The sequence below is a fragment of the Scleropages formosus genome, chromosome 8 (assembly GCF_900964775.1).
Source record: "Scleropages formosus chromosome 8, fSclFor1.1, whole genome shotgun sequence".
In the NCBI taxonomy this organism is placed as follows: Eukaryota; Metazoa; Chordata; class Actinopteri; order Osteoglossiformes; family Osteoglossidae; genus Scleropages; species Scleropages formosus.
The window spans coordinates 9,038,123-9,053,015 of record NC_041813.1 but is presented as its reverse complement, the minus strand read 5'-3'; the positions used below and the strand labels follow the sequence as shown (position 1 = coordinate 9,053,015).

General features: G+C 43.2%; 1 protein-coding gene across 1 annotated transcript; it reads right to left on the bottom strand.

Annotated features, from left to right (window-relative positions):
* Positions 1-4,145: 4,145 nt before the first annotated feature.
* LOC114911080 (dual specificity phosphatase DUPD1-like) lies at positions 4,146-7,614 on the bottom strand. Its single transcript, XM_029254265.1, has 4 exons — positions 7,521-7,614; positions 6,802-7,081; positions 6,324-6,547; positions 4,146-4,874 (listed from the first exon to the last, which is right to left on the bottom strand). The coding sequence occupies exons 2-4, from the start codon at positions 6,981-6,983 to the stop codon at positions 4,642-4,644; spliced, it is 639 nt and encodes a 212-aa protein (XP_029110098.1). The 5' UTR covers positions 6,984-7,081; positions 7,521-7,614; the 3' UTR covers positions 4,146-4,641.
* Positions 7,615-14,893: the final 7,279 nt, after the last annotated feature.

The window sequence follows — 14,893 nt, the reverse complement described above, 5'->3', positions numbered from 1 at the left end:
TGGTGATGAAGGACGTCTCCTCTGTGACCTTGCGGAGCTCCAGCCAACTGAAGAGACGAGGTAAGCATCCCTCCACGCTGAGAGAGGACACACGCACCTGGATCACCCAGAGGCACAGGGAGTCTGGAGGATAAGGACCAGGATGCTTTGGAGAGCTGAAAGTTCTGTCCGGGTCAGTCAGGATGCTACTGCACTCCGGAGAAGGGAAATTGGAAAAAGGACAGTTTGGGGTAATCTTTGTACATCCAGTCATAAAAACAAGCTGTATGATAGGATTTTTTTTAATGCTCTTGTTTTTAGACTCACTGGAAGATGATGTGGCCTCTGGATGTGTAGCCACAGTAATGTGGGACGGACTATTATTGACCGGTCTTGAGGGAGAGACATCATTCCACGAATCTAAGGGGGTCACGGTCACCCCTTGCTGAGTTTTCTGGTCTTTCAGCTCTGGAAGTTAAAGACATTAATAAGACCCCTTAAGGTACACGATTGAGCGCTTACATCTAAAAGCAAAAAAAAAAAAAGACACCATGACCGTAATTTACACGTCTATTTGCAGTAGAGGAGCTCCAACAGTGGCACTGCAACCATACCAACGATGGCATGTTCTTCAGCATGACTCCACTCAAAGCCACAACACAACGGACTCACACATGAAGATGCGAACCAGCGCCAGGCCCAGGGCAGCAATTAGCAGTAGGGGGCAGGAAGCCAGCACAAGAGCGGAGCAGCCGCACCAGGGTTTGCCCACAGGCGTCACCTTGGAAGAGCCAGTGGATGGAAAGTAAGGGCGAATAATAAAGTGCACAACGAGCTGCAGGTCACACACACTTAGTGGTCCAACTCCTATGATTCTGCACTTTATCTCAGATTTACCAAAACAGCTTGTTTCACGGGTTAAAAGACTGACATTTTTTTTTCTAGGAGCAAAAAAGGAAAATCATTAATCCCTTCCTTCATATTTTAATACTATTCCCTCACTCATTTACCTTAACTGCTTCTTCAAGTCAGGAGTTAATCCCAGAATCACTAGGACAGGGTCCACCCTGAACAGAACATCAGTCCATCAAGTCCCTAAATTCACTTATCTCAACATTCGTGGAAAGCGAGAATAGTATTTAGTGTAATGAGTAAGGTATGAAATACTGTGATCAGAGTAAGACTCACTCGCCGGAGGGCTCTGCTTCGACCCCGAGTCTCCAGTTCCGATGACATCCTTGTTGCCCTCCAATTTGTTTTCGGCCTCAAAGGCGGGGTTGCAAAACACCGTTTAGATTACGTTGAATTAAATTAGCCACTTAATTCATGAGAGCAATCTCGTAATTTAAATACGGCGAAATAGAGCTTAAGATTTTGTACTGGAGTAAAAATGTTTCACCTGCAACTTTCACAGTTCAGTGTCGCTCTAAATTGGGATCATCAAATTCTGGACAACTGACACACACACACACACACACACCTTACAGGTGACTGGCGGCAGTGTTTCCACTGTCACCATGGTCTGCTCCCCCATTGCAGAGGTTCGGGCTTCAGCTCAGCATCCGCACTGACACCTTTATTGTAGTTGTCTGCCGTCTGCTCCTCTCGGGGCCAAAAACCTCTTTAGGGCAACTTTCCACATCAACACTGACGACGACAACAATAACAACAACACTGAAAAAGCGTGTTACCGAAAATGGGTCACTTTGTGTTTCCCCCACAAATCCGTTATCAGTAACATACTTGGCATGAAAACCACATTCAGTTCAAACACATGAGCACCGACTAAGTTTCTTAATAATAATAATAATGGGAGGCACCGACCTGTAACTCTTCAAACATTCAGTAAAAGGAATAAAATTAAAGGTACAAAACAAATCCATTTTTGGGGTGAGTTTATTTCCGCCAGAGAAAGGTCTATGGCGTGTTTTACGTTTTCCCCGTGGATTATTATTTCTGCGAAAACAGGTGAAAGGATCAGACCCCATGGCGTGGGCCCCGCAAAGCCAAGTCACCTAAGAGGACCGAGCGGCTCCAAGTCCCGCGATTGGCTCCTAACCCCACACAGCCGCTCAAGATTGCAGCCCCGTTTCCTTCCTCACCACCACTGCTCGGTAAGTTACTGCACTAAACCCCCCCCTCCGCTCAGTGCTGCGCGAAACTTGACAGCGACATGAACTCCGAACGTGAAGAATAAATTAAGCAAAAGGGAGAAAGTAAGTGACTCTTTCCGACAGTTCGGGTCAGTGCGGTTGCTGTGTTATCGGGCAGCGAGAGTCACGTACATATTAGTGCAGAAGCAGGAAAAAAAAGGAAAAGGGGAAAACGCCGATGAACGAGCGGTGAGCAAACACGACCACAATTTCTGTCAGGACACTGAAGGTGCCTCTCAAACTTAACAGGTAATCTGTACTCAAATACCTACTATTGCTGGACACGGACAGCAAACAAACGCGAAGAGCTTGGGTCCGACCTGGAGAAGTGAAGGGCGTAGCGCTTCTGGGCCACCCTAGAGGTTGGTGAGTCAGTGGAGTGCACTCTGACTGTACCCTGCTGCACCCGACTCTACTCCGCTGTACTAACCCAGCAAGGGAAACGCTAGTTTTACTTTCTTTCCTGCCAGAAGCGCTCTGTGCACTTTATCCATACGCTTTCATATTTTTTACAAAAATGAGGAAAAAAATGTTCAGGTGTCATTTTTACAAGTCATTCTTCAGTTTAGCAGAATTCCCCTGTACCCAATTATATGAATAATACCTTAGTTCCATGCAAAGTTTTTAAAGGAATTCAGATTAATTTTGACCTCCTTTCTTGCGAAGTAATTATGAATAGCAGTTATAAGGTTGAAATAAGCTTTTCGAAGTTGATTTGGACTGCTTATGAAGCTGTTTTCCGCTTTTGTTTTATGTTTGAGGCACTAGGCTGTCTTCAATTCGTGTTTGGTAATAACACCAAGTTTCATCTGGAGAATTTTGACAAAGCAATCAAAATATATTTTGAATGTAAAGTATAACATGGCACATCCATGTACATAATGCAGTAAGCAGGAAAACAAAATATAAAAGACAAATTGTAAAATACATTTTTATTGTTTTCTCAAAACTGCTTTCATGCTTTTTATAGTGCTTTTAGGAGATGGTTTTGTTTCTGCTTGCTAAATGCAAACACTAAAAAGAAAATTAAAAAAAAAAAAAAAAAAAACAATCCAGACAGATGAACTGTCTAAAAATGAATTTTTTGCTGGCCAAGCCATAACATGCAAACATGTTATTTATTGCATCTGTAATCTGATGGACCATATTATTCAAACCTTCTGTAATTAATGAAAATAAATTCTATGGCAGCCCTATTAAAAATTCATTACAAACTACGAGTCAAAATCAGAACAAGCATTTCTATTTCAGCGCAAGCCCAGAACACCACCTATGAGTGGTCCGATTACTATGAGTAGCAGCAGAACTGCTCTATGGAGGAAACCATCACAGGAGGATGTGTCCTACTCACTAGGGGGGTGCCCCGAACATGGCCTTAAACAAAATTTCAGGAACAAATTCAACAAGACACAACACGTCATACTCATCACAACAGACAGTACATTTTCCTTACTGTCAGTTTTTTCCTGATTTGCTCTGATAATTCCTGATAATCATTTAGATGTCATAACTGAAAATCAGTCCAAGTTTGGTTTTCTCCATCTTTGCTACAGCCATCAAACTTGTGTAAGAAACCCCTCTACCAAAGAACAGATATGCTCAATATTTCCCGTATTAATTTAATGTCCAGTTTCCATAACTGACGCCTCATATTTGCTCGTTTCCTCTCTTTCTGGATATGCAAGTCATGTTAATATGGGACTCGACCCTAAGAAAGCCTTGGCCAAGATTCGTTCCCTGTTGGACTCCCGTGTAGACAGCCTGGACCACACATCTGAGAACCTCCTTGGTCAGTACTTGTGACCTGGGACTTGGGAAAGGTGTTTGACAGTATGATCAGTGTGTAGCCCTGCTTATATCAGTTCTCAGTTTTGTTATACACACACACCAATCATAGTTTGGAAAACCTTGACACCTTTAAAATTCCTTTTGGCCCTGCACACATACGGTTTTAGTGATATGTAACTTGTGCAGGCAATCACACTTAAAAGAGAGAAGAGGGGAGGGGGGAAAAAAAAAAAAAAGTTCCACTGAAAAATAAGCTTTCCACAAAGTACAATTTATTACACTTTGAAAATGAGTGCACAAATCTGGGGGGGGGGGGAGCAATATAAAGAATATTTCTCTGTTGGTTTCAGCTCCAACATGCCAGTTAAATGACTGAGTGAGTTCCAACCTTAAAACAAGACCATTTGAGCACTTGGTTACATTCATTTAAGGTGACTAATATTTGAAAAGGAAGCTGAATCCCATGAAGATGAGATTTCATAAATATCTTTTGCACAATTACAAATTCATTGTAAATCCTCATGAAGATGAAACGATCAGAAATATAATGCACATTTTTGAAATATACAAAGATTTATATTTCAACTTTTATGAAGACATGTTTTTTCTTCAAGATCGGTATCCCACTGAGGACGAGGGCATTACTTTCTCCTGCTGACATCTTAAGACATGGTATGAAAGCATTTCATTACAGGTTTTCTCCTGGGTTTGCGTCCTAGACTCATGTTGATGCAGCATCACTTCCCCTGTCCTGCGAACTATGCCTCTGCTGCTGCAGCTGGATGTCCAGTAGGCGAAGCTGCTTGAGGAAGCCACGGTTGGGCAGGATGCAGCGACGTTCTTTCACGTGCTCGATGGCCTCCACTACGGTTAGCCCCTTGTGGATCATCAGGTAGGCCAGGAAGAGCGTTGCTGACCGGCTCCTGCCCATGACGCAATGCACCAGCAGCTTGTCTGGAACAAGAGGAGGGGCTGATGTCAATGTCTTCAGACGCATCAAGCTTTCAGGGAGACTTCACTGTTACAAATCATTCCATTTGAAGTATACCTTTTATAACATGTTATAACATGAGCAATGATCGCAGAGCACACTCAAGCTTACCAGAAGTTTTATTTTTCAGGATAGATGCATTTCACCAGGAAACCTTCATCAGCATCACAAAATTTGAGAGATATGAATACAGGTTTTTAGTTCATGTTTTGTTGCATTTTCTCCACCGTTCTGTTTTCTAACAAGTTACAGGTCAAAAATTAATCAAATGTTTCCAGTTTCTGCTGCTAGTCAGTCGTTAAATACACTTTTAGAGAAACGACCCTGACAATAAATGAAGGCTTTTTTAATTAAACTAAAGGTGACCCCAATACTGAAAAACGTGTTTGTGTGTTGAAACGATTGCTTCCTTGGGATCAGTACAATAGTCTCGTTTTTAAGGTGAAAAATTTTAACACTTCTTGCCACTCTCTCCTTTTTCCACTCTGCTGTTTTTCCTCAATACGTAATGGTTTTGCCATATGATAAGTTACTTATGAACCGGCGCAGGCCTGCAAGAGATTCATCTTGTACGGTACCCGATGTCACCAAGGATTGTACTTTAACTTGAAATTTCAGTTGTTTCTCTTTTGAGACAATAGTTCATTAAGTACATTTTATGATCCTAATTACATATGGTGCTAAAACCATAAAAGGCAGGATTGCGTGTTTTATGCTGTCCCTGCTATGTGAATTGCAGTATATTAAGGCAGAAAGATGTGATAAAGACGAGGATTATAGCACACAAGGGCTCTTTAGAAAGGAGGACTCAAAATCTTAGTTTAATGCTGCTGGATATGATATCGGAGCCCTTCGTTTGATCCTGAGAGGCCTGAAATGACCTTAATGAAGAAGTGTCCTTATATGGTTTTTTTTTGTAATCGTATTTTTCTTTAATCCTGTCTCTTGTAATCCTGTTATTTGTTTTTACTCTGTCTCGATCGGGTCGCCTGTCTCGGTAGCTGTATAGGTATTGTATTTTAGCATTTATATTTTCCTTTTGTGTCAGTTGTGGCATCTTTTCTTTTAATCTTATTTTTATTTGTAGTGACCACTTTGTTTTGTTCTATATTAGTATGCCTTTTTAATTTGATTCTCTAGTTTGATGCATTTTTTGTCTTTCTGTATTTAAGTGACATTTTACCCATCCCTGTAATTTCCTATGTAATGATCTTATGCAGTATGTCAACATATAGGTACACTGATGGTTTCCTGCCAAAATGCATCCGTCCAGAAAAATAATTTTTCGTTAAGCCCCAGTGTGCTGTCCCATCATTGACCCAAATGTGCCGTTAACTCCGAATTCCTGTAATATGAGCGTTTATAATGCAAGGTAAGGCTGTATTCTTTAGTGGCTATTCTTCCCAACTTACTCTCTGGTTTACTGAGAGCATGATCAATAAACTCAGCAGCAGGGTAGAAAAATTGGCTGAGGTCGAATGTAGGGATGTCCTCGGCCTCCACCCCGTAATACTCGATGTTCATGTCACTGTAGTAGTTGGGGCCAGTGGCCACATTGTTCCACTTGCCCTCTGCAGCATTCAGGATATGCGTCACACCTATCCTCTCCAGGTGGTGGCACTCCAGGGCTGTCTTCCTGCCAAACAGGGGAACCTGAGCAATTACCATGCTTCCATTTCCGCTGCAGTGTATAACTGACTTGTTAATGAATCACTTGCACTGCTGGAATTGTCCATCTTTCTGCAATTCTAATTGCTGCAGGATTCCACATAATTATTTTAAAGGAAGAAGAGTTAAATTAACTTGGCACTGAATCAGTCATCTGCTGTAAAGTAAAAGTTGACTGAACACCCCAGTGGGCCTCTGCTGGTGCCTTCCAGTCCTGCTTACTCATCTCCAATGAAGACGTTGGGCCAGACTTCGTTGACGTGTGTGTAAGCTGCTCCTGTGCCGCTCCAGAACAGCTTCTCCAGCTCAAAGGCACCGGGAGTGACATAGCTGCTGCCTGGGTGCGCTTGCACTGCTGCATAAGCATTGGCCCTTCTGGGGGCCTTGGCGATGCAGGATGTCATGCTCAGGATTTGCTCTTTTACTGGTCAGCCCTGCAGGTCTGTCGTTCTAAATCAGTACACCTTGGACGTGAATCAACACCTCTGTGTCCTGCAGTATTCTGTTAAAGATAAGCAGGTATATTTCTGAAACTGCCTTGATCTGCAGAAGATGCATGAGTTATGAAAGGCTAAATTATTTCTCTCCCAGACACATAAGGAAGTTATTCAGGGCACTTATCTTTTGGCTTGCAATTAAAACTTTGATTACACTGTTCTGATTACAGTACATTTACCAGTATAACAATATGCCTGCTAGATGATTCAAAGTGCCCCAATGACTGAGCGGTTGTACTGAATAACATTCTGAAGGAAATAGGATCAGTGTGAAAGAGCAGCAAGCAAGACAAGTATATGCCAGTGATAATACAGCAGCCAGATCAGTTCAATTAACTGACAGCTCAAGTGTGTTTTATCTTGCTAAAAACACCCCTAAAGCTTAAGGTCTTCCAGTTACATGAGTCTATAAATTCTGTGAAATCCCAATAACCACTGACTTACCAAATGCTTCTTTTAATGTTCCATCTTCTCCATGCTTGTGGATTGAACTGAGAGCAATGAAGAAACATTTACCTCTGACTGCCCGCAGGGCCTTGTGACAGGTCAGCCCATGCTGATATTTTTATCTGCAAGATTTGACCTTAGCTCTGAGTTACTGTGCCTGCCAGGACCCCCCTCCCCTTACCCACTGTTCATAAACATAGCGCTTGAAACCCTAAACTCACAGAGGTTGCCATGAGCCTGGGATTCTTAGCCAGTGAAATCAGTGTCCTTCTTAGGAACAAGGGGTTAGAAAAAGCTAAACTATAAGAGCCCAAAACAGATTTAAGAGGTCAAGGGTTTCATCTCTTTAGTTTACCATCCCAGGAGCCCTTGGGAGTTTTTCTGAGCTTTGTGGGTATGAGAGCCAGGAGAGCAGGGAGATACTACTGTAGGGTACAGAGTATTTGCCATGTACTGTACACAGTTCCCACCTTGCACCTGTGGCTACGCACTGTCATATACTGTTGGTCCCAAAACAGCTGCCTGGGATTTACAGCCCTTTCCTGACTGTGCCCTGCAGTCAAAAAAAAGAGGAGTGCCTTAAAAGGTCAATGGAGGTGCCTCCCAGCCCATGGGGGACAGTGTTCCTTCTGTGGTTTGCCTGGTGCATTATTCTCTCCCAGTGGTGTTGGCATATGTATATATAGGCAGGGGTTCACTCACAAGCAGCGACAACACACACCCTGGCCCAGAGGAGCTAGCTGAAATTACAACACATCCATATGAACTCTGTGCAAGATTTGGAACTGCTAATGTTGCAATAAAGACAGTCACATCCTGGAGAACTGTCTTAGACAAGTGCATTTTGAAACCCTGTTAATCTTTTATGTCATTCCAAATTAAATGATCCACTAAATTCATTAAAATGAATACGCCTGTGATACTGAAATCATAATGTTGCTCGCTGCTGCCTTATTGTCTGTCATTTCTGTTCTTATGCTGCAAGAAGTTGTACCTATGGATGACTGCTATGATTTCGGTCAGGAATGTTCTGATTTCAAATAAAAAGAGACATTTTCATTTTTTATTTAAAATTTCTGTCACTGTCAATAAGAGAGAGTAGTCTTGTGTTGTCATTTATTAAAGGCAGCTGCAGCGAAGCTCTGATTCTATGGGTCAATAGAGAGTGAAGGTGTCTTTTTTTAGCTTAATGAAACTACGGGTTCATCCTTTCAAAGATCGTGAAGGAATGACTTGAAATGTCCCGCTGTGTAAATGCTTTGGTTGAACACTGCAGCCTACACAAGATTGTCTAGATCTTCTCCTGCACAAACGGGAAAGCCAACATAGGGAATAAAAACACAGAAAAACTTATAGCAGGGAGGAAACCCAGTGAGTGTGAGGATCTGCAGTCCTCTTTGTAATTGCAGTTCACAATGCAGCAGGCAAAGTTTACATTTGCCTATTTGCATTTGTAGCGCCACCCTCTGTCTACCTGCCTATGAGGGTGGTTCCCTGGGTTCTATTCTAACAACTAAAATGTTACAACCCAAGTAGCTCAGTAAAAGAACAAATTTAAATTCTCCAGACACTTTGTAAATAGAAAACACAAAGTAGTATTCAAAGATCGCCCAGTACACAACACAAACCCCAAAATCCCATCAGATAAAAGCAAATGCAAATAACCAGAACATAGAGAAAAACTTCACAACAACCTCACTGTTACACTTCGCAGACTTTAGAAGTTTCATACAGAACCTTCTTTTGTTCGCGCTCAATGATTAGTGCCTCGAATACTCAAGAGTATTTCAAACATACGTAAAACCCCCCCTTGTTGCAGACCTGATCACAGCTTGTGTACATTGGGACCCAAGATAAATGGTCTCGCAGCATGTCTGGAACAGCATCAGTTATCTCCACAAGCTCCACAGCCAACAAGTACTCCTCTGCTCAGAGTATCTAGTGGTCGATCGGAAGGTTTTCCAAGCTCATCGTAGGTAAACTGTACCACTGGTCTTCTCTCCCTTCTTGACTGTTCGGGCAACATGTTGTCCTGCAACACCTCACAACCATCCTTGTCGCCTGCTCTCTTCTAGAGAAGTTTCCACCACTGAACCTGAAGCAGGAGACTCCTCGATCTCAAGAGCGTTTCCTGAACTGGCAGCTTCAATCCCTCCCAACTCAACTTCGGCCCCTGCTAATGAAGAATTGAGACTTTCATTTTCAGAGGGCCCGGCTCACTCCAGATATTCCGGCTAATGGTAACATTCTCCCAGTTCCGTCCATCGAACGTAAGGGGCTGAGTAGCCACCTCAGAATCGGAGTCAGAGAAGGATGATACAGCTGTTCCCCTGAGGGAATCGCTCCACTGACTGCAAACCCATTATTTTGTCATTGAGAGACTGCGCAGCCTAGTTGCTCGTCTCTGCAGAAGATCCGATTCATCCATGTTCCATGGCAGTCTCACTAAGCACCCAATGGAAAGTAGATGATTACAGTGAACTGTCCTGATTGCCCAGAACCACTCAAGCTTGATCTGGTACACTGGCAGATTTTCCATTTTCCCTACCACAATATACGGTGGCAACCTCCACCTATACTGTAACTTATGCTTACCCATGACACCAAAATTCCTCAGTAGTAGTCTCCCTTTTCCAGAGCCATGTCTGGACTAATTTATCATGTGTTCTCTTGTTCCGTTCATAATTCTTTTCAGCAGCTTCTTTAGCTAACCGATAAGCTCTGTTTAAATCTGCTCTCAATTTTGTGGCATACTGTTGATATTGCACTCCCTCACCACACTCCGGTGGCCCACTGAAACAGATCTATAGGCAGACAAGCTTCCCAACCAAACATCAGATAAGGGGAGTAGCCAGTTGCCTCATTTCTTGTGCAGTTATACGTATGTACAAGTTGACTGATCTAACTAGTTCTGCTTCTGCCTTGCATTCAATATTCCCAACATAGACAGCTGAGTCCTGTTGAATCTCGCTGGTTGGGGATCCCCCCTGAGGGTGGTAGGATGCCAGGGTGTCGTGTGAGACACCAAATCAAGTGGCCTTTTACTTGTAATTTTGTTCAATGGAGCAGCTCTCTGAGGAAGAGTCTTGCATGCATCTGCCACAATTCCTAACATACTCCTCAATATCCGCACCCATCTTCAGCCAGTAAAACCGGTCCTTGATGGGTTCTGACTTCTCTGATTCTAAACGGCCACAATCATCAAGAAGAGACTGGAGTACCACTGGAACATATACTCTGGGCAAAACAAGCTGCTGTACCTGAGTATTAGATGGCCTTTGCACTACTCTATAAAGCAGGCTACCAATCATTCTCAGCTTTGGACGCTCTCTCCACAGCGATACTTGCCAATCTTCACCCCGCACATGAGAAGATAAGTGCCCATTCTTGAGACTCCTTTATCGGGGCTATAACTGGGTCAGAGTCTTGAGCCTTTCCCAGCTCGGTGCTGCTTTTAAGTTCCAAACGCCCTACATCAAGACGTATTGGAAAAGCATAACAATCCAGAATGGCTTCAGGCGAAACTCCCAAGAACTCTGCACATGTTGGTGACCTTCCATACTCTTTTCCACAGCAAATTCACTTGCAGAGAGCCTTGATGCTTTCAGAAGAAAACTCTTGCCACTCCTCATTCTCCTTGAAGAACACATTTCGTGACAGTGCATCAGCATCAATGTTATGGCAACCTGGTCAGTACTGAATGGTGAAATTATACGTAGAGAGTGCAGCAAGCCAGCGATAACCTGTTGCATTTAGCTTTGCGGTAGTTAGAACATAGATAATCTTCTCACCTGTTCTTACTGTAAAACTCACTCTGCACAAATAATCAAGAAATTTGTCCACCGCAACCCAGTTCAATGCGAGGAACTCAAGCTGATGGACAGGGTAGTTCTCCTCCGAGGGGCTGAGCTTTCGACTTGCAAATGCCACCGGCCTCAAACCCTCTGGGTACTCTTGGTTTAAGACTGCTCCCAGTCCATGGAAACTGGCATCAATATGCAATATATAGGGCCTAGTCAGCTCAGCAAAAACCAGAACAGGTACATTGGTAAGGCAATGAATGATTTGCCTGAAAGCATTTGTACAAGACTCATCCCAACCTTAGCAGGCTCAATCGCAATGCAATGCCCTGACAATATGTCCCACAAATGTCACCTGTGTGCAGGAGAACTGGCATTTGTCTATGGATAGTTTTAGACCGGTCTCTTCCAATCAGTCTAGAACTTTGAAAAGGCGTTCTTCATGAGGTTCTAACGATTTTCACAAAAAAAAGAATAGATAGTCTAAATACATAACCACTTCCAACAGATGCATGCCCCCCACTGCCTTCTCCATGAGTCTTTCAAATGTTGCTGGAGCCCCTGTGACTCCTTGCAATATTCTCTCAAACTGGTAGAAACCCATTGGGCAGATGAAAGCAGTCTTCTCTTTATGCTCCTCTGCCATTGGAATCTGGTAGCTTCCACTACGTAAATCCAATAGAGAGATCCGCTTGCTTCCATTAAGACAATCAACTGCATCATCAGTGCATGGCACAGCATACTGGTCAGGGATAGTGTGGCGATTCAATGTCCTATAATCCACAAACATGCGCAATTGACTGGATTTCTCTTAGGAAATAACTATGGGGGATGCGTAAGGACTTCTGGATTCCTTGATGATACCTGCTGCTAACAGTCCCTGTAGATGACGCCGCAAATCATCCAGATCAGCAGGTGCCAAAGTCAAAATGGCCTATCATCAGTAAGTGTGATCCTATGTTCCACCCCGTTTGCCAAACCAACATCCCACTCATTCAGTGAAAACACATTGTCTCGTTCAGCCAATTTATGTGATAGCCCCATCTTCTACTCTTCAGAAACAGGGGAATTCCCAAAGTCAAACAAGGCTGGATCAATCCTTGTGGGCTTCTTGGTGTCATTACTCTTTGCGACAGTCACTGTGTTAGCGACATGTAAATGTGCGATAATGGTGCCAGCTGGAATGGAAGCATCTTTACATAGCTCATTGCGCAACGTAACCAGAAAGTTGTCTTTATCGACAGCTGATGGAAATATGGTGGGCTGTACCAGCACACCAAAAGGGAGAGCAAGAGTGGGAGCTCACTAATCAGAATGCTTTTCCCCATAGACCGGGTTTCTTGAACCTTAGACTGCAACATGCTCACCAACAGGATCAATCAAAGGGTCAGGACCCATCCCTCTGACATCAGCCACTGTCTCCAGCATTGGGGGGGAGCACACCCCATCTGGGCTGGTGTCTTTGCTTGAGACTTAAGAGTGTGCACATTCAACTAATAAGATGGATCAGCATTCATATCCTCCTGGGTGCTAAAGACAAAAGGACATACGTACCCTTTGCACATTAGTGTCTGACAAAACAGGAATGCTGTCAGAACAGCATGGATCAGGGCAAACCAAAACAAGAACATTAGTGGGATTCACATCAGTCATCCCTTTTTGCAGAAACCCCAACTCCACCTGCACAATTAGCCTCGATAAGGATAACTATCATCAGAATCACTTAGAGCCCAAATGGATAACCCACTTACCAGACACAATGGTACATATCTCAAGTGCTTATTATACCAGCTGTCAAAAACAACTGTCACCTGGGACCCACTGTCAAGCAGGACTGTGCAGATCTTCCCTTCCACATTGACCTGAACAGTAGAGGGTGGTCCCACCCATCCTTTAGGCAACCAACTAGCTTGGGTACTGGCAAAGCCTCTACTCACATGAATATCTGAGGGACTACCCTCAGCTGAAACACTTGACCCCTTTTCAGGGGCTCTCACTGTGCGTTGTGCACGAATGAACTTTTGGATCACTTTCTCTGTGGGTCCTCTGGTCTGTCGCATTTTGCAACCGTATGCCCGGCATCTTCACCACAGCGAAGACATAAGAACTCAGGGTTAATGGCTTCTCCCCTACACTAACTATGGAGCTGTCATGTCTTAGTTGTGGTCACTGTGCCTTGCTTGATACTAACCTGGGTTTAACAGTAAAACTGCAAGAACTCTAAGGGACCTGTATCAATTGTCACTGATAAACAGTTATGGAACCATCTTAACACACTTTTGTTCCCTCCATAACCTCACACTGCAAAGGTTATATGTCCTGTGGTAGAGTCAATTCAAAGATTTCATTACCTATTTATCCAAAATTAAATTTATTCCAGCAGTGCCTCCAAGTAGCACCACCCTTCACCTACATACGAATGAGGGTGGTGCTCTGGGTTCTATTCCTACAATTAAATTAATGTTATAACCCAACTCAAGTAGCTCAGTAACAGAACATTTATTTAAATTTAAAAAAACACACTCCAACATCTTGTGAACAGAAAACCCAAGTATTCAAAGATTATTTTCCAGTACACAACTAACCTCAAAATCCCATCAGATAAAAAGCAAATTAATGCAAATAACCAGAACATGAAGAAAACAAACTTCACAAGTAGTATAATAAATGTAAAACACCCCCTCGCGGGATGATCGCAGTGTGTGACGTACGTTGAGACCCAGAAGATTAATGGTCGCTTCACTCTCGCGAAAGAGAGAGAAAAAAAACCCAGTTTACCTCGTCAGCTGTCCACTCGCGTACAGCAGGAGAAAACTCCACCGATGCCCGAGGAACTTCGCGCGTTGCCGGTAGCACGAAGCGCTATCGGGTTCTCCTCACTCAGTCCACTGTGCGGCAGCGCGCTTATCCGCCATTTCCTAACGTCTCGTGGACGAGTACACCACGGTCCACGAAAACTTATCTCCAACAGTCAAAGTGAAATGATATTTTTTCTTCTCATGACTGGTTGCTCTCTTCGAACAACCAGAAAATATCACCTACTCGCTCCAGAACACGTCCTTCTCTCACTCTTTCCCGGAACCATCTAGAAAAGTCTCGAAACTTTTCCCATTCGTCCTGTCCCTCTTTCCTCTCGTGATTCTTTCCCAAACCGAACCCCAATTAATTTGCAAAAAAAAAAAAATGCAAAACTGACATGACGTGTAAGTTGCACCTGTTCCAACACGTGTTGGCATGGCTTCAACCGAAGTACGTATCAAATTTATGAAGCTTTATTTAAATTTTCAAAAAGTGAACCCACAAACTAGTAGCGCTACAGGGCTACATTTATTCATTTAGCAGACACTTTTTTCCAAAGCGACGCACATCTCAGAGGAATACAATTTGTGGAAAGGGAAACATAGTTGCACACGTGATTTACTTACAATTATTTACACTACTAGTTTACTTACAATTAGCACAAACTGCAGTTTAAGTCTGAAATCTGTGAAACTTCCAGCTTGTTGACTTCTTGTCCTTCTTAGATTTCTTTAAGCTTTATTACGATTCATAAAGATATACTGTTCAGGT

What these genes read in the sequence shown, in the direction of transcription:
- LOC114911080 (XM_029254265.1), bottom strand. Translation starts at nt 6,983, where the DNA reads ATGACATCCTGCATCGCCAAGGCCCCCAGAAGGGCCAATGCTTATGCA. An exon ending in AACGTCTTCATTGGAGATGA is followed by an intron (nt 6,548 to 6,801) that starts GTAAGCAGGACT and finishes CCTGTTTGGCAG; the next exon opens with GAAGACAGCCCTGGAGTGCC. An exon ending in TGCTCTCAGTAAACCAGAGA is followed by an intron (nt 4,875 to 6,323) that starts GTAAGTTGGGAA and finishes CTCTTGTTCCAG; the next exon opens with ACAAGCTGCTGGTGCATTGC.